This window comes from Miscanthus floridulus, chromosome 5 (assembly GCF_019320115.1).
Source record: "Miscanthus floridulus cultivar M001 chromosome 5, ASM1932011v1, whole genome shotgun sequence".
Classification (NCBI taxonomy): domain Eukaryota; kingdom Viridiplantae; phylum Streptophyta; class Magnoliopsida; order Poales; family Poaceae; genus Miscanthus; species Miscanthus floridulus.
Window position 1 is genome coordinate 8,514,197 of NC_089584.1, and position 27,924 is coordinate 8,542,120.

Consider the following 27,924-nt stretch of genomic DNA (forward strand, 5'->3'; position numbering starts at 1 on the left):
CTCAATCAACTGAGGAGGCCCTAGCTGTGGATGAGGGGGACGCAACTTCGTCTTTGGGTGCACCTCGACATATCTAGCGACGCCATCCTCCTCAGACCATGATTGGCGACATCGACAAAAGGGTAACATGTTCCAAGTCTTATCATATTTCCCATTTCGCTCATTCTGCTTTTGTAGCTTCTTTTGAGCCTCGAGATATTGGACACGCACTATCTAATGCCGATTGGGTTAATGCTATGCACGAGGAGTTAGAGAACTTTGAGCGGAACCAAGTGTGGGTTTTAGTTCCACCTCCACTAGAGTGCCACCCCATAGGTACAAAGTGGGTTTACAAGAACAAGCAGAGTGAGGATGGGGTGGTGGTGAGAAACAAGGCGAGATTAGTGGCTCAGGGTTTTTGCCAAAAAGAGGGAATAGACTATGAAAAAACCTTTGCTCCTATTGCCTGTCTAGAAGCCATTAGGATTCTTTTAGCATTTGCAGCTTCGAAAGGGTTCAAGCTGTATCAGATAGATGTAAAGAGTGCCTTCTTGAATGGGTACATAGAGGAAGAGGTTTATGTGAGGCAACCCCCTAGCTTTGAAAATCCAAAGTACCCCAACCATGTTTTTAAACTCCACAAAGCCTTGTATGGTTTGAAACAAGCACCAAGAGCCTGGTATGAGCGTTTGAAAGCTTTCTTGCTTGATAAGGGTTTTAGGATGGGTTTCGTAGATAAGACTTTGTTCCTCCTCAAGCAAGGCACGGACATCCTTTTGGTTCAGATATACATGGATGATATAATCTTTGGTGGCTCTTCTCATGCTCTTGTTGACAAGTTTTCAGATACTATGAGCAGGGAATTTGAGATGAGCATGATGGGCGAATTGACTTTCTTCCTCGGGCTGCAAATCAAGCAAACTCGTGAGGGGACGTTCGTGCACCAAGGCAAGTACACCAAGGACGTGCTCAAGAAATTTGATATGGGTGAGGCCAAGCCTCTTTCGACGCCTATGTCAACCACGATGGCCCTGGATGAGGACAAGGAGGGAGAAGGCATGGACTAGAAGGAATATCGAAGCATGATCGGGTCCCTGCTGTATCTAACGGCGACGAGACCGGACATCCAGTTCGTAGTCTGCTTGTGCACGCGCTTTTAGTCTTCGTCGCGCACGTCTTATCGTCAAGCCATCAAGCGGATCCTTGGGTACCTTTGTTTCACACCCGAGTTTGATCTTTGGTTTTCAGCCTCCTCCTCTCTTTCTCTTTGCGGGTATTCTGATGCAGATTATGCTGGTTGTCGTGTTGAGAGGAAGTCCACTTCGGGGACTTGTCAGTTTCTTGGATCTTCTCTTGTGTCTTGGTCTTCTCGCAAGCAGTCTAGCATCGCCCAATCCACCACAGAAGCAGAGTATGTTGCTGTTGTTGCTTGTTGTTCCTAGTTGCTTTGGATGATAGCTACTCTGAGAGACTTTGGGTTAGAGTTTAGGCGAGGGCCTTTGTTTTGTGATAGCACCAGTGCCATAAGTGTAGCCAAAAACCTAGTCCTTCACTCAAAGACAAAGCACATAAAAGTTTGCTTTCACTTGTTGTGTGACCACTATGAGAAAGGTGATATCGATCTACACCACATTGATACTCAAAACCAGCTCGTAGATATCTTCACCAAACCACTTGACCAAGCCCAGTTTGCTTGCTTGCGAGGGGAGCTTTGAAAGGTCCTAATGGCTAGAGGGGGGTGAATAGCCTAATAAAAAATTCTACAACAACACTTAACCAAATGGTTAGACAATTATGAGGCGAAGCGAGTGTTGCGCTAGCCTACTCAAAATGCAAGCCACCTACCACAATTCTAGTTTAGATAGTGTCAATTCACACAAGAGCAATGACACTACCCTATGTTAGTGTGCTCTCAAAGGCTAACTAAAGAGCCACACCAACCAAGCATGCAAGCTCTCACAATTAGCTACACTAAAGAGCTTGTCAACTAGTTTGCGGTAAAGTAAAGAGAGTGATCAAGAGGGTTATACCGCCGTGTAGATGAATGAACCAATCAATCACGAAGATGAATAACAATGATGACCAATCACCTCGGAATCAATGATGAACATAATGATTTTTACTGAGGTTCACTTGCTTGCCAGCAAGCTAGTCCTCGTTGTGGCGATTCACTCACTTGGAGGTTCACGCGCTAATTGGCTTCACACGCCAAACCCTCAATAGGGTGCCGCACAACCAACACAAGATGAGGATCACACAAGCCACGAGCAATCCACTAGAGTACCTTTTGGCGCTCCGCTGGGGAAAGGTCAAGAACCCCTCACAATCACCACGATTGGAGCCAGAGACAATCACCACCTCCGCTCGACGATCCTCGCTGCTCCAAGCCGTCTAGGTGGCGGCAACCACCAAGAGTAACAAGTAAAATCCACAGCGAAACAAGAACACCAAGTGCCTCTAGATGCAATCACTCAAGCAATGCACTTGGATCACTCCCAATCTCACTATGATAATGAATCAATGATGTAGATGAGTGGGAGGGCTTTGGCTTAGCTCACAAGGTTGCTATGTCAATGAAAATGGCCAAAGATATGAGCCACAGCCGGCCATGTTGCTATAAATAGAGCCCCAATCAAATAGAGCCGTTATACTCCTTCACTGGGCAAAACGCGCTCTGACCGGACACTCCGGTCATACTGAACCGAACGCTGGCCCTCAGCGTCCGGTCGCCCGATGGACGCCACGTGTCATCGCCTTCAAACGCTATTCATTAGATTCCAATGGATATGACGTTGACCGGACGCAACAGCTTCAACTGACCGGACGCTGAACCCCCAGCGTCCGGTCGTTTCCAGTAAGGTACCGACCTTGAATCGGACGCGTCCGGTTAAAACTGACCGGACGCTGGACCTCAGCGTCGGTCGAGTACAGTAAGGGTCGAAACATGGTTTTCCTCGACCGGACGCGTCCGGTCCACCTCGACCGGACACAGCCAGCGTCCGGTGGTAAACCCTAGCCACTGTACCGATAGTCAACGCGACCGGACACAGGCAGTCAGCGTCCGGTGCTTCTGGATTCAGCGTCCGGTCACTGGACCGATGCTGGCATCAGCTCTGTTCTCACTTCTATCTTCTCCACTCTTGCTCCAATGTGCCAACCACCAAGAATTTTGCATCCAGCGCAATAGAAAATAGACATTTCATTTTTCCAAAAGCGCCGAATGAGAGGGACCCAAACCTATCTCAACCCTGCAAACACCTTGTGCACATGTGTTAGCATATTTTCACAAATGTTATCAAGGGTGTTAGCACTCCACTAGATCCTAAATGCATATGCAATGAGTTAGAGCATCTAGTGGCACTTTGATAACCGCATTCCGATACGAGTTTCACCCCTCTTAATAGTATGGCTATCAAACCTAAATGTGATCACACTCTCTAAGTGTCTTGATCACTTAAAATAAAATAGCTCCTATGGTTTATACCTTTGCCTTGAGCTTTTTGTTTTTCTCTTTCTTCATTTCAAGTTTAAGCCCTTGATCATCGCCATCCATCACCATTGTCATGCTATGATCTTCATTAGCTTCTTCTACTTGAAGTGTGCTACCTATGTCATGAGCACTTGATAAACTAGGTTAGCACTTAGGGTTTCATCAATTCACCAAAACCAAACTAGAGCTTTCAAGCTTGGAGTTTGTTTCCCTTTTTAGAGGAGGGAAACTTTGGTTGTTGTATTCTAGTTTTGCTTTTCTTTGTAGTTTAGCCTTTGTTTTTGTTTTTATATCATACTTGCATATCATATCATCATGTATCATATTGCATCCTGAGCTTCATCCTTATAGTAGCTAGATTGACACTATGCTCTTGTTGGGGATGTTATGGATATACATGATGTGCTTTTGGCTTAGGCTCCTCTTGATCAATTGATGCATGTTATGAGCTAAGCTTGTTTTCCAAACTGTGAACTTGATTAAAACTTATTGAAACATGAAATGTGTTCACCACTACTTGTGGCACTAGCATGTGTAGAATGTGTCGAGATCTTTTACTTGCTTCATATATATGCTTAGTTGCTATGGCTCATACCTTGAGTTACACACTTGCTTGAGAAACTTGAATTTGTGCGAAAACTTGAAAATCAAACTAAGTGATTTGAAAAGATTGGGATGGGTCTGTACTATCCTATGTCAGAGTATCGAGACAGCTCCAAATTGCACTCATTGGTGAACTTAAGCTCTGTAATGGATACCGAGATCATTGTCTTAAGCTTCTGATTGCCTTTGGCATAGGCTTGACATGGTCGCTAAGTTAGGTTTTGATGGCACAGATAACCTCCCGCACACACTTGTCTGACAAACTTTGGTAATAAGCTGCATAACTCCGATAAATTTCAATTGGTGTCTAAAATTTGATCAAACCACAAGTTTGTCTCATGACATGATGTGTGAACTTTGTTTGGGGTAGTTCACTTTGCATACATGTGTAGCACAAGGTCGATCTCCTGTCTATTTTTGCTATGTGCTCCTTTGGTGGTGAACCCTCTTTTAAAATTGCTCAAACTTGATCAAACTTACTTAAATGCCATATTTTGTTTCATTTGGTCACCTTGAGCATTTGCTAGCACTTGTATGTGTTGCTATATATACATGACAGCATCCACTAGAGCATTCTTTCAATCTACTTGCTATAATCTTGAAGCTTCTACATTCGCGCATTTCTGCATTCCTAGCTTGTTTTGAGGGGGAGTTGCAATTCTTGGGCTCTAGCTTGATAAGTGCATAGTCAACAAGGGGGAGAAGGTTCCACACTCACAATGTCACCTAAAGTTGAGCGATACGCATTCATTTGAGAGAGATTGCACTTGTTCAGGGGGAGTTGCATTTGAGGTGTTTTGCTAGATGTGTTGAGCCTTTGCCTCTTCTGGAGGGTCTAGCAGTTTTGCATTTGAGGTGTTTTGCTAGATGTGTTGAGCCTTTGCCTCTTCTGGAGGGTCTAGCAGTTTTTCGGTTTTTCGGGCTTTGCTAGTGGTGTTGAGCCCGTTGCCTCTTCTTGAGGGCTAGCTTTGTTTTACTTGGTTGCGTCGAGCCGTTGCCCATGTCTTTGGGGACCAAGTTTTGCTCATTTTCAAATGACCCGGTTCTTGGCTTTTCTTTGGCTTTTGGTCATTTGGGTAAGTTCTTTCTTTTCTCTTCTTCTTCTTTTTCTTTTGCTCAAGCTGTTCGTGTATTGGTGTTGATAATGCACTCATCAAGGGGGAGATTGCGAACACAAGGTTGACAAGTACCCTTGTGTGTTTGTTTTGTGATGAGTGATTGTCAATGTGATCCACGAAGTAGGTTGAGTGGTGACTAACCCTACCATGGCGAAAGCTATGTGTGCGACATGTCTTTTGGCTTGTGTTGTGCATGTGTGGAGCTCGGATGCGGTGGTCGACGGCGAGGTGAAGGTCAAGGAGGACGTGCCGTGCCGATAGATCGAGAGCGGTGAAGGACAGACGTGATGCTTGGACCGAGGGACCCAGAGGCCGGGTGACTAGCCGCGGTGGCTGACACTTGGGACATCGACAAGTGCAAGAAGACATGGAGTGATGGTGTTGACCAGGTCAAGACGGCGGACGCGTGAGTCTAGCGAGGCTTAGGAGGACTTGGCGGGCTGGCCGGTCGAGGACGGCGGTGACATGCGTCGGATGGCGGGGAACGCGTATGGAGTACGCTACCCGCGGACGGTTTACGGGTTTGGGCCTCAAAACCCGGGCGGAGGTTCCGAGGAGGGACGGGCGGCATGTGGCGGCATCGGGGAGTTCGCGTCGAGGCGAAGCTACCGGTGAGAAGGCGCGGTGGCCGTCGGATCAAGATTACACTGGGTTGGACAACAACATCCTTAGGCTTAGCGGTTCAACTCATTTGTATCCAGGGGCAAAACTGGAAATGTGTAATAGCCCTGTTAAATAGGATGAGGGAGCCCCCATCTCCCTCACCTCCTCTAGTTTTCATTTTCTCCTTTAAGGTTTCTTCCTCTAGTTTGCTTCCATGTATGAGAGAGGTCCACAACTCAAATTGTGACTTGGTTTTGAAGGAATCGGTGGCCGTAACCACCGTATACCCTCCGGGATTCATGATTTAGTTGTGTTCTTGATGTGATTTTGGTGTTCTTCACGAGCTCTTTTTGTCCCCTCTTGTTTTCCCCTCTCATTTCTTCGTTTTAGGATGGTTTTGGTTCGTTCTTGTTGCCTTGGATCGATCAATGACATGAGTAGAAGCTTTCCACCGAAGAAAATCCACTAATTCCTCACGAGATCGTAGATCCGAGCAATTTAAGTTCTTGACCTATTTTTTGGGGGATTCTTCAATTCCTTCGATTCACGGAGTTAGAGTTTGTTTCAGGCCATGATCCTTTAGAGGTTGCCTTTCTACTAGCTTGTGAACCCTTGTGCAAAGTTTCAAGTCATTTGGAGTTGATTTGATCAAGTTATGGCTTGATTTGATTTTTCCCGAGAAACTGCTCGTTCATACCGGACGTGTCCGATATGATCTAGGACGTGTCCGATATTTCTCACTTTGGAGTTTTGAGCTGAAATTTGGTGGAGACCTTCCCTTGGTGTCTAAAGAGCTATGGTTAAAATTTCATGATTTTTGGACACCATTTGACGGGGTTTTGGATTTTTCTCTTTTGGTCAGCTTGCTGCTGAAAATACCGGACGTGTCCGAGATCATACCGGACGTGTCCGAAAATACCGGACGTGTCCGATATAATACCGGACGTGTCCGATATTTGCAGGAGCAGTGCTGTTTTCTTTTGGGAGTTTGCTCGTTTGGGCTTCGATCTGTGTTCCGTTTGCTCTGTGGTGACCCGCTGTGTTCTGAGGGAGCATCCACCCTTCTCTAGGGTCGTGGTCATCAAGTCTTTCGTGTATGCTTTTTGGGGATTAATGTTGGGACAGTGGTTGAAGATTTCGAAAGAAAATTTGAGGCTCCTATTCACCCCCTCGGTCGCCATTTCCGGTCCTACAATAATAAATATAGAACATACTAATTTTCGGTTGAGGCTGCCGGCCGTTAAAGATCAGAGCAAAGAATCCGGAGCGGAGCTCCACCGCAGGTATATGCATCGAGGGGCCGGCCGTACGGGCGGTTGAGTTAACGTGCTGTTGCTGTTTTGTTTTTGGCGAAGAATCGTCAAAAACAATAATGCCGCATGCAAGGCCCAGCTGCAGTACTGACCGAAGGTATGGCGTGCCGACCGGCTGGCTGCTTTCGAGGATTATTGTAATGATGATATAATTTATTTGGATCCTAGTTAGTTTTGGATTATAATATAGTAGTATATAGGATAGCTAGTACTTGATTTTACTGTCGACGGAACGAGAAGTTGGACAAACGTGCATAGAGAAAATTTTCAGTTGATTGAAGACTACCTTAGCTTTATTTTAAGTCAAAAGTAATCATGTCCAGGATCCTCGTGAAATCTCAGGATCGTAAGTCTTCCATGTGCCATGCAATCATATACGTACTCCAGTAGGTAGCTAATGCAAGAGGACACATTTGTGCCGCCGTGCGTTGCAGCACCCGGCAGGTTATTATTATTGTTATAACCACGCATCGCCAATCTGTATATATCTCTACAGAAAGAAGAAAATAGATCTACAGTGAAATGTGCATCATCGTTTTTTTTAGGTCAACAACGGGGGTAAGAGATCCCCACCTGATATATATTAAGCCACAGATGCCGGCCAGGGCGAGTTTGCCAGAATTACATTGGGAGAGAGATAGAATTAAATAGGTAAATGATTACACCAGAAAGAAGAAAGGCGAGCATCATTCTTAGGCAGTCGGCATCTCCATTGCCTTGCAGAGTTTCGGCATGCTGCAGCCAGGCGTAGGTGATCTGGGGGCCGCCCCTGAACACAACGTCGTGCAGATGTTTCCACAATTCCCAGCAAATGAGGAGGAGCAGCGAAGAGTGAGCCACCTTAGGCTCAAACTTTCTGGAGTCATATTGGCTGGCAGGCAGAAAACATTGCTGAGGTCCGATGCCTGTGGGAATCATCTGCTCCAGTGGTCATGCAGTAATAATACAGAGTTTCGCTGAGATGATAAGTATGGATGGGTCTTCTAATAGGTCCGGTGGTTAGTTATTGGTTTTCAATTTTATTTGCTTTTTTGTGAGCTCTTTAAATCTAACATGAAGTTGGACTGTAACTGTAATAACTAATGGATTGGTTCTGTGTAAAACTTTTACGGGGACTGAAATAAAATTTCGCTACCGGAGTATATATATATATATATATGTGTGGTAGGAGTATATATATACCATAACAACAACAACAACAACAACAAAGCCTTCAAGTGCTCACAAAAAATCATCATGTTAGCCAGTAGTGTCCGACTCGTGGCTTGCATTGTCATCATCGCCAGTGCAGTGCTCTCGATCGATCGGCCAGGAAGCCACGGCCACGAATGCATTACTACTGGTGGTGGCGAAGACGAATGGGCAGGCAATCTACTGATCCTTCTCCTCCTCGCCGCATCAGCTGCAGTGCTCCTCGCACCGCCTCGCTTTCATCCATCCGCAGCGCCTGCACTTGTGCAGTGTGCTGCTGCTGACTGATGTCTCTCTGCATGCATCATGAATCGCCGCTGATGCTGGGGGCCCGCCGGGACGGCCCATGGGCCATTGGCCATGCCCGCTTCAAGCGACACGTACTTGGACTAGCTTCCACGACCCTAGCTACCAACCATGCGTACGTTTAGTGCTAGCATGCTGAGCGGCGTTGCCGCCACCGACTGTTTTGATGGATTTTATTTATAAAATAAGATGGGTTGTGCCACGTGCATCGATTCAGTTGTCGGGTTCTGCAAGCAGCTTGGCCTGGCTTAATTAACTTGCAGGCTAGGACCTTGTATTTTAGTCAGATCCTCAGACTATTACCATTCTGATTAATTTGTTGTGATCATAGAGTACGTACAAAGTTTGCACAGACCACCAAAATGATATGTCTGGTGGCCGTCCCGTCCATTACATAAATCATTAGTCATGTAATCGTACGTCGTCACTAGCTTTAAGTCGGGCCCATTCATGAGATAGATGTACTACATATATAGAGGAGATGACAAGTAACGTTACCAAACTAGTCGGTGGTGACTGGTCGTCGTTGCGTTCCTCATGCATCAACAGTCGTCGTCCTACGTACGTTCGGTGCCAGTACAGGGAAAAGGTACGACACAGATCTGTAGTTGTCCTCTCATATACTGCTAGTGCTGTACAAATATACATGGCGACGGAGTATTTCAGTCGGACCTGAAGTACAGGCTCGTACAGCTCCAACACTACCGTCTAGCATACACTACTCCTTAGTCCTTATACATATTGTTGTATTAATTAGTACTTGGCTATACCTATACCGTTATGTATACTGCTCGGTACTGTACAAGGTGTTAGGTGTACGTGACGGGATGCTTCATTCATGCATCTCTGCGGTTGCCGACAAACTGAAGGAAGCAGCCGATTGGCGGCCGGGGCTGAACCGAACTACCGGGACGCTGTCACGCGACGCCTTTTTCACACGCACGTGCCCGGCTCTCCTGCGAGTGGTCCAGCCCAGCTCCCGGTCTCCATCGCTCCAGCAGTCAGCAGTCACAGCCACGAGGCACACGAGGCTGTTCCAGAGACTTGCAATTTCAGCTATAGGAACTGATGAAGGGAAACAAGACTGCAACTGCACGCACTGACGCACATACGAATTGGCCTGACCCGTCAAAAAAAAAACATACATTGGCCTCTGGCACCGGCGCGTGCAAGCCATCTTTAATTCGTTCATAGTCATAGAGATGCTTCTTCTGACACTTTGAGTGATACAATAAGATAGCATTGAAATCAAAGTGGACTTAATGATAATGCTAAAGGAGGTGTTGACCTCCATTATGTATCGATGACGACACCAATGCAATGCAAGCTGGGTGTTAGGGCCGGGAGTAGACGTACGTACGTGCGAGCATATGCGCTGCAGGTCAGTCAACTCGACCCGCAAAATGCTGCCGACATAAGAATGCTAGCTCTTTTATTGTCCAATTTTCTTTCATGTATTTGTTTTCTGACGGATGCTGCGATATGATGCATTGGTCGATGCTAGTTGGACAGATCGAAATGAAATGAAGCCTAGCTATATTGTACTAGTGCATTTGCATGACCGACGCACGCATCCTCCAATCCTCTCCTCTCCCTCCACCGGTCGTCGCTCCGATCCGATCCACAGAACCAAACGAAGCTGCCATTGCCATCTGCCAGTGCCAGAGCAGTCGATTCGTACCGTCATTTGCTAGGTAGGCTAGGACCACCAGCCGACGGTTATGGGGGAGCAGGAACACGTCCCCGCATGCTATACGTTCCCAGCTTTCTTCTTCCCACTGCTTGTCGTCCCATTTTCAGACTTGGTTACGAACAGAACTGGTCAGTTTTTAAGTTGTTCCACCATTCACACCTCCAAGATCGAGACTGGCCGGAGAGCTTAGACATTGATTAGCTATCAGTACACTTCCACCGAACTCCGATCGAGAAATTGGTGAGGCGCCGTTGCACGGGAAGGAAGAGGGGGCAATAGGTGGAGACGGCGGCGTGGAACTCGTCTTTCATAGTGTATAATAAATCAATGATACTAATAAAATCATTAATTTTATTAATTTTGTATGATAATCTTTGTACACAAGTCTAAAACGACCTTGTCGCAAAAAAAAGAGTCTAAAACGACCCAATTTTATAATCAGAGGGAGTATTCTTCATGGACAGGTGACCATGACTACCGTAAGAGCACGCACGCGCACAAACACACACAAATTTTCAGGAAAAAGTAGACTATACAAATTCATAGCGCATGTACGGATGTACATTGTCGTAAAATTTGGGATCTAGACTCAATCTAGAAAAATTCAAATGAAAACAATAAATTTTAGGTACATATGTAGTACAAAAGACAAATTTCCAGGAATTTTCTCCTCCGGTGCATATGCATCTCACATTTGTTATTTTCATATGATTTATTACGATAATGTACATCCGTAGATACACTATGGATGTGTATGGTTTCAAAAAAAATTAGAACTCCTAAATATATATTTTTTTCTAAAGGGTTTTTCATGATTTCACCGAGTGAAGAAGGATTTGCATTGAATATTTTTCTTATATATAGGAGTGTGAGATAAACATTTTTTTCCTTTGCTTGAAAGCGTGTGCACTTATGACTTACACATCAAAGATTATTGAACATGCATGAGAGAGACTGCAATGCTTGATTCTTAAATAAAGCGGATAGATCAGATGGTCATATGCACAAGAGCATATGCCAAATCTCATTTGGCCGTGTGAGATCCACGAGCCTTGCTTCACGTGGATCGCATTAATTTTGGCTTATATGGGCGCTTATTAATTACGGAGTAGTACTCTACATTTCGCATTTTTCGCAAAATTAGTTACGACGCGCGCCAAGTGATGGAGAATTGGAGATCCTCCGCACATGCACCAGTACCATCCAACGTTGCGATTTTACCAAGAAGAGAAAAACATCTGCAGGCACCATCACCGAGTGCGAGTAGGCGAGACGTTGCTTTTGCTTTGGGTGGCAAGCTAGTCAACCCGACCGACCACACGTCGAGCTAAATTAAAATTATCAGAACAACCTTTGGTTGGCAATAAGCTCGTTCCGTCGTTCGATGATGGTTTTCCCTTGTAATCCATGTCAACGTTAGTTAGCATTAAAACAAATCAAATATATCTTGCAACTGCACTTATTGTCCGTATTCAGTTTCTACTGTTTAGAATTGTATATAAAAATCTTCATATCATATATCTCGATGAAAGATACTACTCCTATTTTAAAAATATATACCATCTTCGTTAAAAAAATGTTATTTTAGAAGGTACTCTGTTAAAATATCTTAAATTTAATTAAATTTATATATTAACGTTTATCGTACTAGATAAGTACTTATCATTTAGGTTATTATGAAAATTGTATTTCATAATATAACTATTAAAAAGTCAAATATTCATACTAGTATATTTATATTATGAGAGAACTACATGTATGGCCTCCAAAAAAAAACTGTGCCTTCCTTCCATAGCTCATCTTTTTTGAACTTACCTATAAGGCCCGGAAACGAAAATCCATTACCTATATGGCCTTCCGTTCATTTTAGCCACATAACAGTGTTAAGTGAGGGACGAAAAAAGATTAAAGTACAAAGTTTAGTTTGTCTGTTTTAGATTTTGAGTAATATTGCGTATAGTTTAAAGTAAAACTAATATTGTGTGTGCGCGCACGCGCGTGTCGAAGTGATATTTCAACAAAAATGTATCGTATTTGCTGGTTACAGATTTTTTTTTCTCTCAGAACTAAGAAGAGACACACACGCCTCAATCAAGTGGGAAAAAAGAATAGAGATAATCAGCCAACGAATATAGCTATTGCAATTTGCACAGCCATACCCATAGACGCACAAGTACAGGCATACATGCATACAAAGTTACAAGCACAACCAGGTTATGCGCTATGCTATCACGTCGACAGCGTCCGGTCCAAAATCACGTTGTGACAGAGTCGCTCTGGAACGTGGCCGGGTCGTTGGCGTAGGTGACGACCTGCACGGCCGACGGCTGTGTTCTTGTCGCTGAGCAGCGCCTGGCCGCCAGCAGGCCGGGGTTGGCCATGCCGCCCTTGTCCGAGGGCAGCCCGTAAACAGCAGGCCGAGGTTGGCCATGACGCCCTTGGCTGGTCCGAGGACAGCAGGACGCCCTTGGCCATGAGGCGTAGTCCGTGGGAGGGCCGGCCGCCGGGCGCGCTGCAGCGGCCGTGCCAGGGTGACCACGGCCGGCGGCTGGGTGAGCTGCAGCGGCCGCGCCGGTGAGGCCAGGCCCGGCCTTTGCATGTTTTTTTTTCGATTCGATTCCATGAAACGGTCTGCTATAGTGAAAGGCAAAAATGAGAAAGAGTTTTTTTTTTATATTTCACGTATCTAAGGTGGGAGACATAATGGTGAAGGCTAATAGAAATAGATGGTAGGCCACACAAGTAATAGATTTCGTTTTCGGGTCTTATTGATAGGTTCAAGAAATAAAAGACCATAAAAGGAAGACACGATTTTTCAAAGGCCATGCAGGTAAATCTCACTTATATTCACCCCGTTCGCTTATGCTGAAATTTGACTTATGCTGAAATGTTGTGAGAGAAAAACATTATTCCATAGCTGAAAAGCATATATACCCTCGGCCAATTAAACTTGAACTAATTTGATTCTAACCAAACTTATAATTACGTCCTTTCAAGAACGGATGTAGTGGCATACCAGCGCCCCCACCTACAAAAGTATCAAAATGAAAGCAAAGCCTGCAAATACCCTTTTGAGTTTGGATCCAAAAAATCGAATCACATTAATTAACTCTGTCACTAGTCACGAGTCACGAGAGGGCGAGAGGTCAAGCATGGGTCTCCATTACTCTCCACTGGACGCCGGGACCCACGCGGCGCGGCCAATCAGGAGGAGCCCATGACGCGCGTCGGGCGGATCAGCTTTCACGGACTGAAGCGCGGGGCCCTCTGTCCAGCTGCCCGCAGCGGCGGGTCACGGTACCCGTCTGAGTTGGCACTCGCAGCCGTTCACACTAGGTGCACTTCAATCCTTCTCGATCTTATGTCCGAGGTCCTGTTTCATACGTTCCTAAAATTCCTTATCACATTAAATATTTAGACACATATATATAAAGTATTAAATATAGACTAATTACAAAATTAATTACACAACTTGCGACTAATTTGCGAGATAAATCTTTTAAGCCTAATTAGTCTATGATTTGACAACATGTTGCTATAGTAAACATATGCTAATGATAGATTAATTAGGCTTAAAAAATCGTCTCGTAAATTAATCTGCATCTATGTAATTGGTTTTGTAATTAATCTCTATTTAATGCTCTTTATTAGTATCTAAATATTCGATGTGACATGAATTTTAGGAGCGACTAAAGAACCAAACACCTCCTGAATCTATGGTTGGTGGGCCACAGGTCCACATGATCTGATGTAACCTGGAGGCATAGGATGGTGTATTGATGAAAAAAAAACAAGGACACATTTTTCTTACGTTGCTACCTCTGTCCCTAAAACTTCTTAAATTTCACTAGGTTTATAAGAAACAATATTTACGTGCATGCACTACTCCAAATAGATAGATTGTGGAAATATATTTCACAATGATTCTAATAATATATATTTAGTTGGTCAAATATTAGTATGTTCTTATATTAATTTGGTCAAATGAAAACTTATCGTTTGACCTAGCACTGTTTTAGAATTATATATATCATTTATGGGGCCAAGAGAGTATGTGAATATACAAAACCATTTCCTATGATGCTTAATTTCTGCCTGGCGACAGAGTGTATCTAGAACAACAAATGTTAAAAGGAGCTCATGATGGCCTCATGTCGTCTTCATCCTTGAGACCCTCCTTTCTCTCTTCCATGGCATGAACAAAAAATATAAGGGGTTCCATTATCATCGAGGGGGGGTGGCTTGAGACCCACCACTCTTGCCCAGCGACACATAGTAGACAATTACTCCCTCCATTGTGTAAAATAGTTCTAGCATTCAAATGTTGTCTCAATAAAAGAATGCAACTCTAGCTTAGGACTATTTTATCCTTACAAGACCCTCAACTCTACGTATGGTTTGGTAAAAAGTAGTGTAATATGTTGAGATGAAAACAGACAGAGACGATACTACAATACATAATATAAAGGTGGTCAGTATGAGATTTTCATGTGTTTATCAAAATAACTAATGGAAAAAAGGTAAAAATGATTGTTCGAAAACCACAAAATGACTTCTTTTCATGTTCTGATAAACAAACATAAACGATCAGAAACAATGTCACGATACAAGAAACAATATAGGTCAATACATAATTTCCATGTAATGCTTACATATATGTGCATGGGACCAATAAAGTAGTAGCATATAGTTCATGGATATAATCATTTGCCTCGGTTCGACCAACACAAGGGGGATATAAAAAGAGATTTGGTATGTACGCCATTTAGTTGTTCACTAATTTGTCCTCAAAATATGAGAACTGCATTCTTTATGGATGGATGGAGTATTCAGATATTTTTTCTATGGCTCAAGCTAGCTTCATTGTCAAGCTATTTTTTCAAAAATAAAATATGAAACTATTTTTGAGTAAACTAAATTATTCCCGGTATGATTGTTACTAATGAATGTCTAAATATTCTAAAATATGTTATTGACTAAGTATGGAAAGAATTATGAGCACACGCTTTTCATAATGATCACGATCAAAACCTACTGGCAGTACCAATTTTGGACCACATTAGAACCACCACCATGGTTGTGATGATCATGGCTCTAGTACCACTTGTCTCCTGCCGTTTTGTGTACTTAGTTGACAAAATGCATATCATGCACTAAGTTATTCTTAGTCTCATGGGATTTAATAGAAAAACTTGAATCATGATGGGACATGGCCCATAATATTGCTCCTACAGAAGCTGTCATCAGTTTGTTGCTAGGGTTAAATTATGCGAATGATAGACAACAAACCATTCAAGCTTCATTGATCCAGTACTATTTTTAAAAGATGAATGTGGAAACTAACGTTACACGGTTAAATGCATTATTTTCATTCATGTTATGTTCCGAAACGTGTTATTGACTAAGTATGAAAAGAGTTTAAAGCTAGCACACTTTTCTTTTCATAAAAAGGCCATGCTCAAAACCTGGTGGCAATAACCAATTTTAGAGCGCATTCACAACCATCACTTCTTGACTCTGTGCAAGGTTTCATCTGACATCACATTTTTCAAAATCTTAAAACCCTTATCCTCCACCCCAAAAAGACCATCCCCACGGTTACCACGGGTGTAAACGCCTTCCACGACCACGAGGCCCCTAGCAAGCAACCCCATCCGAGCCGTCGGCTGTCGCCCCCACGCCGAGCAAAGCACAAAAAAAAAAAAAAAAACGCCAGGCCCACCACGCGGAACGCTTGGTGACAGGTGGGGCCCGCAGGCGCATTGTTTTTTTTCGTCTCTGGCGCCGTTGGGTGGGTCACCGTGGGCGGTGAGCTGACCGCCGCGCCGTCGGTGGGTGCTTATTCGGGCGCCCCGCCTCCGCGTATATATACACGCGCACGCAATGTACGCGAGGAATTTAGGGGGGGAGCCAGTCAGCCAGCGAAGCCAAGGCAAGCCAAACCAGCAGCGGCGGAGGTGAGAGAGAGACAGGAGGCGGAAGGAGAGGGAGGAGGAGCTTCTAGAGGGTTAAGGGAGGCGACCGCCATGGGGGACTCCAGCGGCTCCGTGTCGGTTGACGTCGAGCGGATCTTCTTCGGCGGCAAGGTCCGTGCGCCGCCGCCTCTTGATTTTTTTTCTCCCATTTCCGTTTGGGCTGGGTGCATTCGTGTGCGGAGGTTTGAGTTTGGTTCGTCCCCCGCCCTGGGGTTTGTGCTTGCTCTTTCTCGGCTAGCTATCGCGGTTGGTTCGGTAGGGGTGTTTGACATTAGAGAAATTTATGTTCCCTCTTTTCCCCTGTTCTCTATTGTTAGCGGCAATGCTTGTAAATTGGGGATAAGAGGATTAGCCATTGAGTGATAGTTTTTCCCCCCTTCCCTTGTGTTGTGTGGCACTGCTTTCAATCGGTACCTATGATGCTGGCATGTGGCTGTAACTGAGAGCCCCCAACTGCCTATTGTTGATGATGTTGAAGAACAGGAAGACCGACAAGTTTGGTGGTACAGATTTTAGTTGTTTATTGTTAATGCAACTCCTGCCCTGTTTATGCGGCAATGCTCCTGTGTGGTGTTTGGCGATTATCAGTAGCAAGGGGGAGATTGTTTGGTCAACTGATGAGGAATTAGATGCAATAATACGGCAACTCGGAATATGTCTGATTGTATTGTTTCTCTGTACGGTACTGAATTCTGATGATCCTAAACATGTGCATGTGACTTTTGTTTCCTCAGGAGCATCGAGTAAGAACGAGGCATGGCCCTCTATCGGTTTCTGTATATGGAGACGAGGACAAGCCCGCACTCGTAACTTATCCGGATGTAGCCTTAAATCGTGAGTGCCTTTGTTACCTCTAGATTTTTTTTTGGGGGTAAAGATAGCAAGCTTTGCCATAGATACAACAAGTTACATTGGGGAAATTCTTCCTGTTTGGTAGACATGTCTTGCTTCCAAGGATTGTTCTTCTGTCCAGAGGCTGCGTCGCTGTTGCTTCACAATTTCTGTGTGTACCACATCACACCTCAAGGACACGAGGTCAGTTATGATGTGTTTTTTTTCTTGCATTGATTAATTCAGGCAACCAACCACTTACCATTCTTTTCATGTTAGGTTGGGTTCTTACATGGTTGTTTTTTATTGTGTATGTTAAGTATTGCAGTTAGGAGCAGCTCTGATTTCAGCTGATGTGCCTCTGCCATCCGTCGATGACCTTGCAGATCAGGTTGCTGATGTCCTTGATTTTTTCAGGTAGCTTATCAGGACATTTGCTGAATTCTGTATTACTACTTGGGGTTCGTATAGGTGGTCCCCCTGATGTTGTAATCTTGGTTTCCTCTTTGCAGTTTAGGTTCTGTCATGTGCTTGGGTGTCACTGCTGGTGCCTATGTTCTCACCCTCTTTGCAGTAAGTGTGACCATGAGATGACTAGCTTTTGGGTTGTTTTCCTGTTGAGCGCTTGCTAAGAATGTTATGTGTACACCATCACAGACGAAGTATCGGGAGAGGGTTCTTGGCCTAATGTTGGTTTCACCTGTATGCAAAGCCCCCTCTTGGAGCGAGTGGTTGTATAATAAGGTTATAACAAGTAGCTTTATTTCAGTTATTTCAGATGCCTTATGTCCTTCTGTTAATTATTCATTTCATTATGCAGTATTTTAGTGTGTTAACATCAGAATCTCATGTCCCAGGTATTATTGAACTTGCTTTATTACTATGGGACACGTGGGTTAGTCAAGGAAAGTTTGCTTCAGCGATATTTCAGCATGGTACTTTTGATCCCCTTCAGCTTTCTTCTCCCCTTTCTCAAGTTCTCACCCATCTATAGGTGCTTATTATCCAGATTCACTCAGGGCTGCTGCTTTCTGATGCTTTGTGCAGGACGTTCTAGGTAACGGGCAAGATCCTGAATCAGAGATTGTCCAAGCCTGCAGAAGTGTAAGTATTCATCTCCTTTATTTTGTCTAGTGTTGTTAAAATGGATGGACTATTATCTCATCTGCTATTTGAACGTAGAATTAAAAACATGATAATCTTTTGTGCAGTTACTTGATGAGAGGCAGGGAACTAGTGTCTGGCGGTTCCTTCAGGCAATTAACAGGTAACAAGAATATATCCTTGTTGTGCATGACCTGAACAGACAAAGAAATGGGGATCTGAATGATCAAAATTTGACTTCTCCGTCCACCAGGCGACACGATTTAACGGAATCATTGAAGAAGCTTCAGTGCCGGACGCTGATTTTTGTTGGGGACAGCTCACAATTCCATGCTGACGCCGTCCACATGGCCACAAAGCTAGACCGGAGATACTGCGCCCTAGTCGAGGTAACATACAGTTCAAAAATTTGACGTTACGAGTTGATGTCTACACTACACAGAGGAGTAGGCGGATGGCTGAGGTGGTCTTTTGTGTTCAAAATTGTGCAGGTTCAGGCTTGTGGTTCACTTGTCACAGAAGAGCAGCCCCATGCGATGGTGATCCCGATGGAATACTTCCTAATGGGATACGGGCTTTACAGGCCATCCCAGCAGGAAAGCAGCCCCCGGAGCACACTGAGCCCGTTCTGCATATCGCCCGAGCTTCTATCGCCGGAGAGCATGGGAGTGAAGCTGAAGCCCATCAAGACGCGCATCTCGCTTAACGTTTAGCATGGGTGTTGGGTGAAGACTTCTCGGATGGCCATGGCCTGACAACCACAGCTCATGAAAGTGAAGACTCCTTGGGCTGAGTTGTGCAGCCACAGAGTTTTGACTGCCTTTCGGCACCTGGCCTGCGAAGATCTACAGGTTGAAGGCAGTTTTTGTTGATGCAGAGAGGTTGTAGGCGAGGGAGTAATGGGCTAATGGCTGCTTTGTTCATATATATAATCTGTATGTAGTCAGTACACATGTATATCTCAACACGGCATCGTTTCATACGGTACACGAGAAAGAAAATGGGAAAGCTGAATCCCCGTCCGATTCTCACGTGAACTCTCGAGCCCGAGGATTGTGTTAATATACAGCTTTTGGAGCTTCAAACGAAATAACCAAAAAAAAAAAAACTTTGCATCTTTCAGATTTATGATTAATTCATGGCCCTCGGTGTTCAGCATCCATTCACAAACAACACAGCAGGACACAAGGCCAACGGTGGTAGACTCTTGTGTTATGTTCTACCAGCAAGCCATGGGAATCATGCCTTAACACATACCAACAGGATATGCTGCGAACACTCTCACAAAGAAGATATGCTACAAGAACTGTCAATCTGTTACACAAACAAATGTGCTGACAACACTCATTGTGGCTTCATGCTCAAAGCCGGGCAAGCGAGCATGCAAGTGCTTAAACTACACAAACAACACACATGGACACCTTCCGCATCTGTTACACAGCACTCATAATACATGTTGCAAGCACTCCAACACAGAGATGAGAGAAGAAATATGTTACAAACACAGTTAATCGACTATACAATGCTGCCTTTGCAATTAAGTCAAACCTGCCAGCGGCAACCGATAAGCTTAGCCTCACCTACTGTCAGAGCAGGGCGTGATGGGACAACTTCAATTGTCAGCACATCAGACTACAGGTGGCCCAGTGGTTTCAAACTTTTAGGGATGAGTTGGGGTCTTCAGCCTGGGAACGGTGAAATTCGGCGGGAGGAGCATAGGTGACACACCAGCTTTAACTTTCAGAGGCCTTGTGTAACATCTCTGGTTACCCTGCATGTTGTGACAACATATTCTCAGCAAAACTCTGTGACAACATATAAAGGAATACATGAGAAAGCCAGTGCACATATATGCCACATTTTGAGCACCACAAATCAGGGCTACATGAATAAAAGGTAAAAAATCAAAAACAAAAAAAAGACCAAAGTGCAGGTCCAACAAAAGCGTATAACAGCTTAAGAAATACTCCATCCGCTTCAAATTATAAGATGTTTTGGTTTTTTTAGATGCATTACTTTTACTATGTATTTAGACATAGTGTATATCTAAGTGCATAGCAAAAGCTACGTATCTAGAAAAGCTAAAATGTCTTATAATTTGGAATGGAGTATAGAATATACTTCATCCATTCCAAATTATAAGATGTTTTGGCTTTTTTAGATACATTGTTTAGTATGTATCTAGACATTGTGTATATCTAAGTGCATAGCAAAAGCTATGCGTCTAGAAAAGCCAAAACATCTTATAATTTGGAATGTAGAGAGTAGCTCTTTGTTAAAGAGTACAAAGACAATCAAGCAAGGGACTGCACATGTTCGTGATACCAACTCTAGTCAAAGTTCGGCTAGGCGGCGACTACACGCGCCTAGTCGCTGGGCGAAGCCCGTCGCCGCGACCAGGGGCATAGTTGCGCATCGCGGCGCTAGGCGGGCGCAGACGCGGCGCGTAGGCGCGCGAGATGAGCGCGAGCTCGAGGGCGGCCAATTTTGGAGCGCCAAATCGGAGCGCGGGAGGAATTCCCGTGCGGCCACGAGACCCAGACGCGGGATGATTAGAAGGGAGCGCGGCGCCATTCGCTCGTCCCCGCGTAAGATTTGGTCGTCCCCGCCGCCGGTCCTCCTCGCCGAGCGAGGTCCATCCCGTCGGACGACCTCCCCGCCGGTCCTACTCCTCCCGCCGGTCCTGCTCCTCCTCTACTCCTCCCCTACTCGTCCAAGCTCGTCCCCTGCTCGTCCCCGACTCGCGCGCCGGCGGTCCTGCTCATCGTCGACTCGCCGCCGCCGTCCCTGCTCATCCTCGACTGGAACCCCTCCCCGCCGGCCACCCCAAGTCCCCAAGGTGAGCTCCCTTCCCTCCCATGCTCCTCTCCCCTCCCATGCCGGCAGCTCCTCCCCTGCTCATCTCCCCTGTATGACTGAATCTGCATGTGTTTGTTCAGTGAAGTCTTTTGTTTACTGAATGAGTCTACTGAATATGAGACTATTGCTGCTGTCATCATTAGTTAACAGTAAAAATGTGTTTGTTCAGTGAAGTCTTCCAATAATTTCAGTTTTGATTGCAGTTGCAGTTTCCCTACTGAATGTCTAATGTGCATGCTCTGTTCCCTGTTCTCTGTACTGTGGTTCATTGGTGAACTCTTGAATTTGAATGTAGGATATGGTGTGCTCATGGATGGGAGGCTGCTGAAATCATCCAGATAAGTCACAACTTAGTGTTTTCTATTTTTTTTTTTTGATGAACAGCTAGCTGTCTATTGACTAATTTACTAACTACTAGCTGTCAAAATGTGTTGCAGGAGCTAGGAACATGCAAGAGTAAGCCCGCTAAGAATCAGATATGTCTACTGGCCCTCTTTTTATACTTATTGTGACTCATATATAGTAGTTATATACATATATATAGTTATATACATAATATGTATATATAATTTATGGCTATATTGCCAAAACAGCCTAGGAAAACGCCTAGGAGCGCCTAGGACCGAGTACTCCCGACTAGGCGCTAGGCAATGGGTCAGCGCCTAGATTCCGCCTAGCGCCTAGCTGAACTTTGACTCTAGTTCAGTTCAATGCAAAGCAATATGAAATTATGAATCAGAAAACGACCAACAAACTATTTCACAGATCCTTGACCAAACAGAATTAAGAGAACACTACCTAGTTTTGATCGACTTAACTATGTGTGATGGTCCTTTATGAGCACCTATGACTCACATAGCGCTCACCTAAATTTCATCAACTTCATTGTTTGTCCATATTTACAGCAGGACACAACTCATGCGGCCTACCAAGAATTAGGACATTGTAGAGACCATATAAAATATAGGAAAATCATATGACGCCCACGGGGGGCTGGCACCCTCATTAGTTAAAATACTTGCAATGCTTCAAAAATCATCACAAAAATCATCTATGTAGTACACCTAAAGTTAAGCGTAGCCACAACAATTCAGTTTGGAATTCATCTTTGATGCTGAGATTAAACAAGCAGAAGTGTCACTGTCAGCACATGATGAACAGTGCCAGGTTGACTGCTTGTCTATTTGTTGTTTCTTAGCATCTAGGATGAATTTCAAACTGAATTGTTGTGTCTATACTTAACTTTACGTGTACTACATACATGATTTTTGTGATGATTTTTGAAACATTGCAACATGGTATTTTAGCTAACGAGGGCGCCAGCTCCCCTGGGCACCAAATCTGCACTCTAAAATATAATATTTTACCCATCACACTATGTTTCTGTAAATATATAACCATATCAGCAATAAGGCTATCAGCATGTTTGCAAGTTAAAGCTGTAATCAACAATGAAGAAACGTATCCTGCTAGGTTCTTACTAATCTCTTGAAAGTGAATGTGGACTACGAGCACTTACAAATCATTTAATAATCAACTAAATTCCATCAACCTTATTCTTTGTCCATATTTACAGAAAAATGCAACTCATGAAGCCTGCCAAGAATTAGAAGATTAAGTTAAGACTTAAGAGCACAGAGGTACATATTTACTATGCAGGCTATAATTGTAGAACAGGTTGATTAATCCACAGTTCCACACTCCAGTTCATTTTAGCACTTCGAGAAACGACGCTTCTGAAGGATACATATATTTTAGAAATCCATATTAACAACAAGACACAACTCATACATAGAGCCTGCCAGAGTCTTTTAGATAAACTCTAGGTCAGCTAAAACAATTGGTCTATTTGTTTATGCACATTAGAAAAACGATCAAGTTCACTTAATAAAACAACATTTTCATTGACCATACATGAATAACAAACGAAAAGTGTTGCTAATTGATACTCATAGATCATGTGTTGGCAGTGCAATATGAGCCTGCTATATACCAGTAAATGGAATACTTACACACGACAGGGAGGACTTGAAGGAGCTACGCTTGCGCTTCTGATTAGTCTCAGACGCACGCATTCTTGTAGTAGTCTTCACTTCTCGCCTATCAGGTGTGACCTGGGAAGTTCTTGATATATCAGGTGTGACCTGGGAAGTTCTTGTAGACTTAGATTTTCTGTTTGCCTTATTAGTATCCTTCTTCGACATCCTACTAGCCTCTGGTTGACCATCTTCATTTTTATCAGTTTCAAGATCCTTGCCCTTGACCAAGGAGCGCAATTTTTGCAGCTCATACTCAAGAATTGACATCCTCTCTTTGGCATTTGTCACCTCTACTTGTAGTCTAACGATTTCATCATCCTTCTTTTGTGCTGCCTCGGTAGCCTGCTTTACCTCTACGTTCTTGCTCTTCATGGTCCCACTGTAATCTTCTTCCATTGTCTTAAGCTGGTTCCACACAAATTTATTTTCTGCTTGTAATTCTAAAATTTCCTTGTCCTTCTCTGATCTCAGGACCTTGTAAGCTTTCTTTAGTTTCCTTATCTCTTCCCTAACATCTTTCCCACTTTTCTGGTGATCTGAATTCTCGGTACTGATCTCCACCTGACTTTCAAGCTTCTTCAGTTTTTCCTGGCATTATGAGAGAAGGTAAAAAATCGGTGAGACGGATCAATATGAAATCCACAATGGTCCAGGCAAACTAAACTCATGTATTTGTAATTACCTTTAGCTCAGTATTTTCAGCAGCCAAATTCGAAATACAACTTTTGAAGTCCTCCAAATCATCCTCAGCAAGCTCTGGTTTGAGCACACAAGGGAAGGTTTGACTTTAACTTCCAAAATAATAAGTTGGAATCTCAAATGGAGATGCAGTGAACAACTGAATATACAAGGTGCCAAACATATACTGTCTTTTCAACAGAAACTGTAAACCATATAGAAAATGCTGCACAAATCCAACTGGACCGACACAACTGCAAAGCCCAATTAGGTGAGAAAAATAACCGACATTCAAGTTCTTGACAAATAAACTATTTTGTTGTACAAGTCTAGGCTGCTGTAAGATCCAAAAGTAAATAAAATAGCACATAGCATAGTCAACAACAGTTGGAATCTCAAACTGCAACGTGGAGATGTAGTTAACATACAAGGTGTCAACTTCTAGTGTGGTGACTGTTTTATACCAATGTTTTCCACAATGGCCATAGCCGAATTTCATTACGGGTGTAACGCTATTACAAGGTTCCACAGTTTTAACAAGAACGAAACGCCACTACCTGAACATCAACGCGACCATGGAATTGATCACCCAGGGATCCATCCCATGATCAACCACTACTACCAAACCAAAAACATTAAGACTGAGTCTACCAAAAAACCCCGCAGACACATCAAGCGTTCATTACAGGGCACCTGCCCAGAACAGCGCGCAGGCCGCACGACTACACCGTCCTCACACTTAACCAACGGTTTTATACCAAGGTAATCTTAAGAGACAACTCCAAGCTACACAATGCACAGCAGAAACAAAAAGAGATAAGCTTGGCACAGATATGCAATACCTAACTTGGTTCCTCTCCTTACCTGCAAGCTTCTGGTAGCAGCGAATCTGAAGCTCCTTGCCACCAAGACCCACCGCCGTCTCAGCATCAGCGACTCTCTTGCGGAACTCCTGGTCCTTATAGATCTGGAAAAAAGAGATGGTGAAAAGAAAAAAGAAAGAAAACCTAGCGCGCGTCAGCGGCGGCGGAGAGCTGGCCTTCCCCGAATCCAATCGCAAAGAGGAACAACCCGCAGACCGGGACCCGAATCGTTCCTACCCTCTGGATGCGGGCCTGGGAGATCTCCTCGCGCTCGTGGCGGCTGCTCTGCAGGAACTCGATCTCGGTGATGAGGTGCTCGCGCTCGACGGAGAGCTCCTCGGCCTGCCTGTACGCCTGGCGCAGCATCTTCACCAGGCGGTCGTACGCGCGGCGCCACGCCGGCAGGTAGACCTGGCCCGGAGCGGGCGCGGGCGCCAGCGCGCCGCCGCCGTCTCTGGCCATGGAATCCGCTCGAATCGGAGAGCAGAGGGAGGCGGGGCCGCGGAAGGGACGGCCGCCGCTTGGAGTTTACTGTGGAGGTGCGGTTTGCGCCGCGAGGAGGGGAGCGGAGCGGAGATGACCGTTGGGTGCGGGGGCCGGGCGGCAGGCTACGAGGATGGAGGAATCCAGATCAGGTCGCTCCTTTCCTGGGCCCCGCTTGACAATCACGGAATTTGAACAAGAATGGGCCCGGTTTCTACTCGAAGGCCACAACGGATTGCTACGTGAAGTTGACCGTCAACTTCCAATAATTTTGTGTGCTTATACTTGCAACGTGATTAAGATATGGCAACATGGATTGCTACGTGCATGCTTGCCACAACGGATTTTGTCAGTTTTTAATACAAGCATTTTCTCGTTAAATATAATTCTTTATGGCAACCGCTATAGGAAGCCATGCATTGGAATGGTTAGGTCTACTATATATTAGAGCATCTCTAAGAGCATCCTAAATATCTTCTTAATCTTTGTGTTTTTAGCAAGATTAGAAAAAATCTCTCTCCAACAACTCCTAATATATCCTCCCAAATTTTTAGGACTTGGGAAAAATCACCCCAACCGGCGTAAAGTTACGCGCTACTGCCGTCGCGCGTATCCGTCCCCCGCGTGATTTCTCTCTTGCCGCCGTCATTTTGGCGTGGCTTCTTGCTTCGCGCCATCTTGGGTCACCGTGCAGAGAAGGTTTTCGTCGCCGGCGAGCACACTGATGGAGGATATCGTAGTTGCCGGCGGCACCAAGGTGATCGACGCCATCAGGGCAATGCGGGCAGCGTCGCTGGCCATGGTGCCCGTCGTGGACGTGCGCCGCCGTTGGTAGCGGTACAGAGACCCTTCAATACGTGATTACTGCAAGCACCACCGATCCGTACATGCCAGCGACGCCATTTATCTCTTGCTGATCCCCGATGTCGCCTGTTGCACTACTGCAGGGTAGTGGGCAAAGGGCGATCGAGAAGTTCTCGGCGACGGACCTGCGGGACTGCCCGGTGGCGCGGCTGAGCCGCGGCTGGGGATCAGCGTGACGGAGTTCAAGAGGAAGGTGGCCGAGTACCGGGCTAGCAACAAACCCGTGGTCCCCAGCGCCGACGCCACGGACACCGGCACCCCGATCGCCGAGTACTGACGAGACCCCTAGCGGCTACCGTCGCCACTGACGAAGAGTAGAGCGAGCATCTCGTGTCGCCGTTGCGATCGTAGGGGTTCGCCGCCCCCGATGCCGGGCTTCCTCGCCAACACCGGCATGGAGACCCGCTTCGTGCCCACCTTCTGAGCCGATAGCGGCCATGAACCAATGTGGAGATGATGTGGGCCTCAAATTTGATTTTTAGATGCCATTTATTAAAAACTCTTGGAGATGACTATCTTTTCCCCTTCTAATATATTTTTGGGAGTTGCCAAACTATAAGTTTTTAGGAGAAAAAATTAGGGAACTCTTGGAGATGCTCTTACAACTTATTGCTCTTGAATGAAAACTGCTTGTAGAAACTATACATTGGGAATGCCCTAATTGGTGTTTCCTAGGAGACAGACTCCAGCGATGTGAAGTGCGGTGCCAGGTGCGCCCATACCTATAACTTTCAGTGGTAGGCGACGTTCTTTGTCGATAAGGCGCATTTGGTGACTTCGTGAATCTCAAGATTTACCGGCTCCGTCCTTCGGAGGTGCTCATAGAGGTAGCATTTACATACGCATGTTCATAGGGGGTGAGTGTGTGTACATGTTGTGTCGTGTACATTGTACTCTCTCCGTTCCAAATTATAACACATTTTAGCTTTTCTAGATACGTTGTATTTGCTATGCACATAGATATGCATTATGTCTAGATACATAATAAAAGCAATGTATCTAAAAAAAACAAATGTCTTATAATTTAGGACGGATTTTGTTGGTGTTTTGTAAACCAAACCTAAGTTCGAAGGCTATTTTTGCCACAGGGCATGGGCCACTGAAGTCACAGGTGTATGTGTGAGGGAGAAGTGTAGGAGATGGTTATTTGATCATACATGCAAATTAAGAGGTTGTTTCGGACTGACCATAACTTCACTATGGAGCAGCTCCACAAAAAACTGGAGTTTGTGGAGCACCTAGAGGTGCTCTCACAACTCCACCATTTTTCCTTCGAACAGGGTACGTTGAGCTAAAAAACGTAGAGTGAAACTAAAAAAACGTGGAGCGAAGCAATCCCAAACATAGTATTGCAGGTTGGAGCCACGCAGTTGCATCCATTGCATGGATGAATCTTACTAACATGTCCTCTCATTCTACCAAAAGCGAAGGACCGTATATTTTTCTTAAATAATGTATTATCATGTAGAGCACGTTCATGTAAACAACAATTATGAGATTTTACTTCAAATTCTTTGTCAAAATAGTTTACTTGTTCACTTGAGCTGCTAATTGTTTACTTCTTCACTTGTATGGTCAGTTGCTGCTAATTGTTTCCTCCGGCATTTGTGTCTATATACCTCATTCACCGTCTAAAGCCATTATTCGTTCTTTTCACAATACCATCTAAGCCCTTGTTTAGTTCCTCCGCTAAAACTTTACACTCTATCATATCGAATGTTTGGACACATACATAGAGTATTAAATATAGACTAAAAATAACTAATTTTATAGATTACGACTACTTTGCGAGATAAATCTTTTAAGCCTAATTAGTCCATAATTTGACAATAAAGTGCTACAGTACACACATGTGCTAATGACGGATTAATTAGGCTTAATAAATTCGTCTCACGGTTTATCGACAGATTCTGTAATTTGTTTTTTTATTAG

At 44.6% G+C, this 27,924-nt stretch overlaps 2 protein-coding genes, 1 non-coding gene and 1 pseudogene across 4 annotated transcripts; 2 read left to right on the plus strand and 2 right to left on the minus strand.

Moving 5' to 3' along the window:
* LOC136454212 (uncharacterized) overlaps positions 1-9,706 on the plus strand; it is a 32,863-nt pseudogene extending 23,157 nt beyond the window's left edge.
* A 6,476-nt stretch (positions 9,707-16,182) lies between these two features.
* LOC136449457 (protein NDL1-like) lies at positions 16,183-19,196 on the plus strand. The gene is made up of 11 exons (XM_066449493.1): positions 16,183-16,382; positions 17,006-17,105; positions 17,209-17,306; positions 17,431-17,519; positions 17,615-17,675; positions 17,760-17,846; positions 17,960-18,037; positions 18,150-18,206; positions 18,314-18,369; positions 18,460-18,595; positions 18,698-19,196. The coding sequence occupies exons 1-11, from the start codon at positions 16,323-16,325 to the stop codon at positions 18,917-18,919; spliced, it is 1,044 nt and encodes a 347-aa protein (XP_066305590.1). The 5' UTR covers positions 16,183-16,322; the 3' UTR covers positions 18,920-19,196.
* Positions 19,197-19,603: 407 nt separating this feature from the next.
* Positions 19,604-25,269, minus strand: LOC136449456 (nucleoporin nup211-like). 2 transcript variants are annotated; one of them, XR_010758039.1, is made up of 6 exons: positions 24,883-25,269; positions 24,647-24,749; positions 23,787-23,860; positions 23,078-23,692; positions 22,585-22,661; positions 19,604-19,977 (listed from the first exon to the last, which is right to left on the minus strand). XR_010758039.1 is itself a non-coding variant. In XM_066449492.1 (5 exons), exons 1-5 carry the CDS (start codon positions 25,105-25,107, stop codon positions 19,867-19,869), a joined length of 1,128 nt encoding a protein of 375 aa, XP_066305589.1. In that variant the 5' UTR covers positions 25,108-25,269; the 3' UTR covers positions 19,604-19,866. The 2 variants fall into 2 exon arrangements, 1 of the variants encoding a protein (XP_066305589.1); XM_066449492.1 differs by lacking the exon at positions 22,585-22,661.
* LOC136455776 (small nucleolar RNA snoR103) lies at positions 21,883-21,989 on the minus strand. The gene has a single exon (XR_010759244.1). It is a non-coding gene; the product is annotated as a small nucleolar RNA snoR103 (small nucleolar RNA).
* Positions 25,270-27,924: the final 2,655 nt, after the last annotated feature.

What these genes read in the sequence shown, in the direction of transcription:
- LOC136449457 (XM_066449493.1), top strand. Translation starts at nt 16,323, where the DNA reads ATGGGGGACTCCAGCGGCTCCGTGTCGGTTGACGTCGAGCGGATCTTC. An exon ending in TCCGGATGTAGCCTTAAATC is followed by an intron (nt 17,106 to 17,208) that starts GTGAGTGCCTTT and finishes CCTGTTTGGTAG; the next exon opens with ACATGTCTTGCTTCCAAGGA. An exon ending in TCACACCTCAAGGACACGAG is followed by an intron (nt 17,307 to 17,430) that starts GTCAGTTATGAT and finishes TAAGTATTGCAG; the next exon opens with TTAGGAGCAGCTCTGATTTC.
- LOC136449456 (XM_066449492.1), bottom strand. Translation starts at nt 25,107, where the DNA reads ATGGCCAGAGACGGCGGCGGCGCGCTGGCGCCCGCGCCCGCTCCGGGC. An exon ending in CTGAAAATACTGAGCTAAAG is followed by an intron (nt 23,693 to 23,786) that starts GTAATTACAAAT and finishes TCATAATGCCAG; the next exon opens with GAAAAACTGAAGAAGCTTGA. An exon ending in TCAAGTCCTCCCTGTCGTGT is followed by an intron (nt 19,978 to 23,077) that starts GTAAGTATTCCA and finishes CACAACATGCAG; the next exon opens with GGTAACCAGAGATGTTACAC.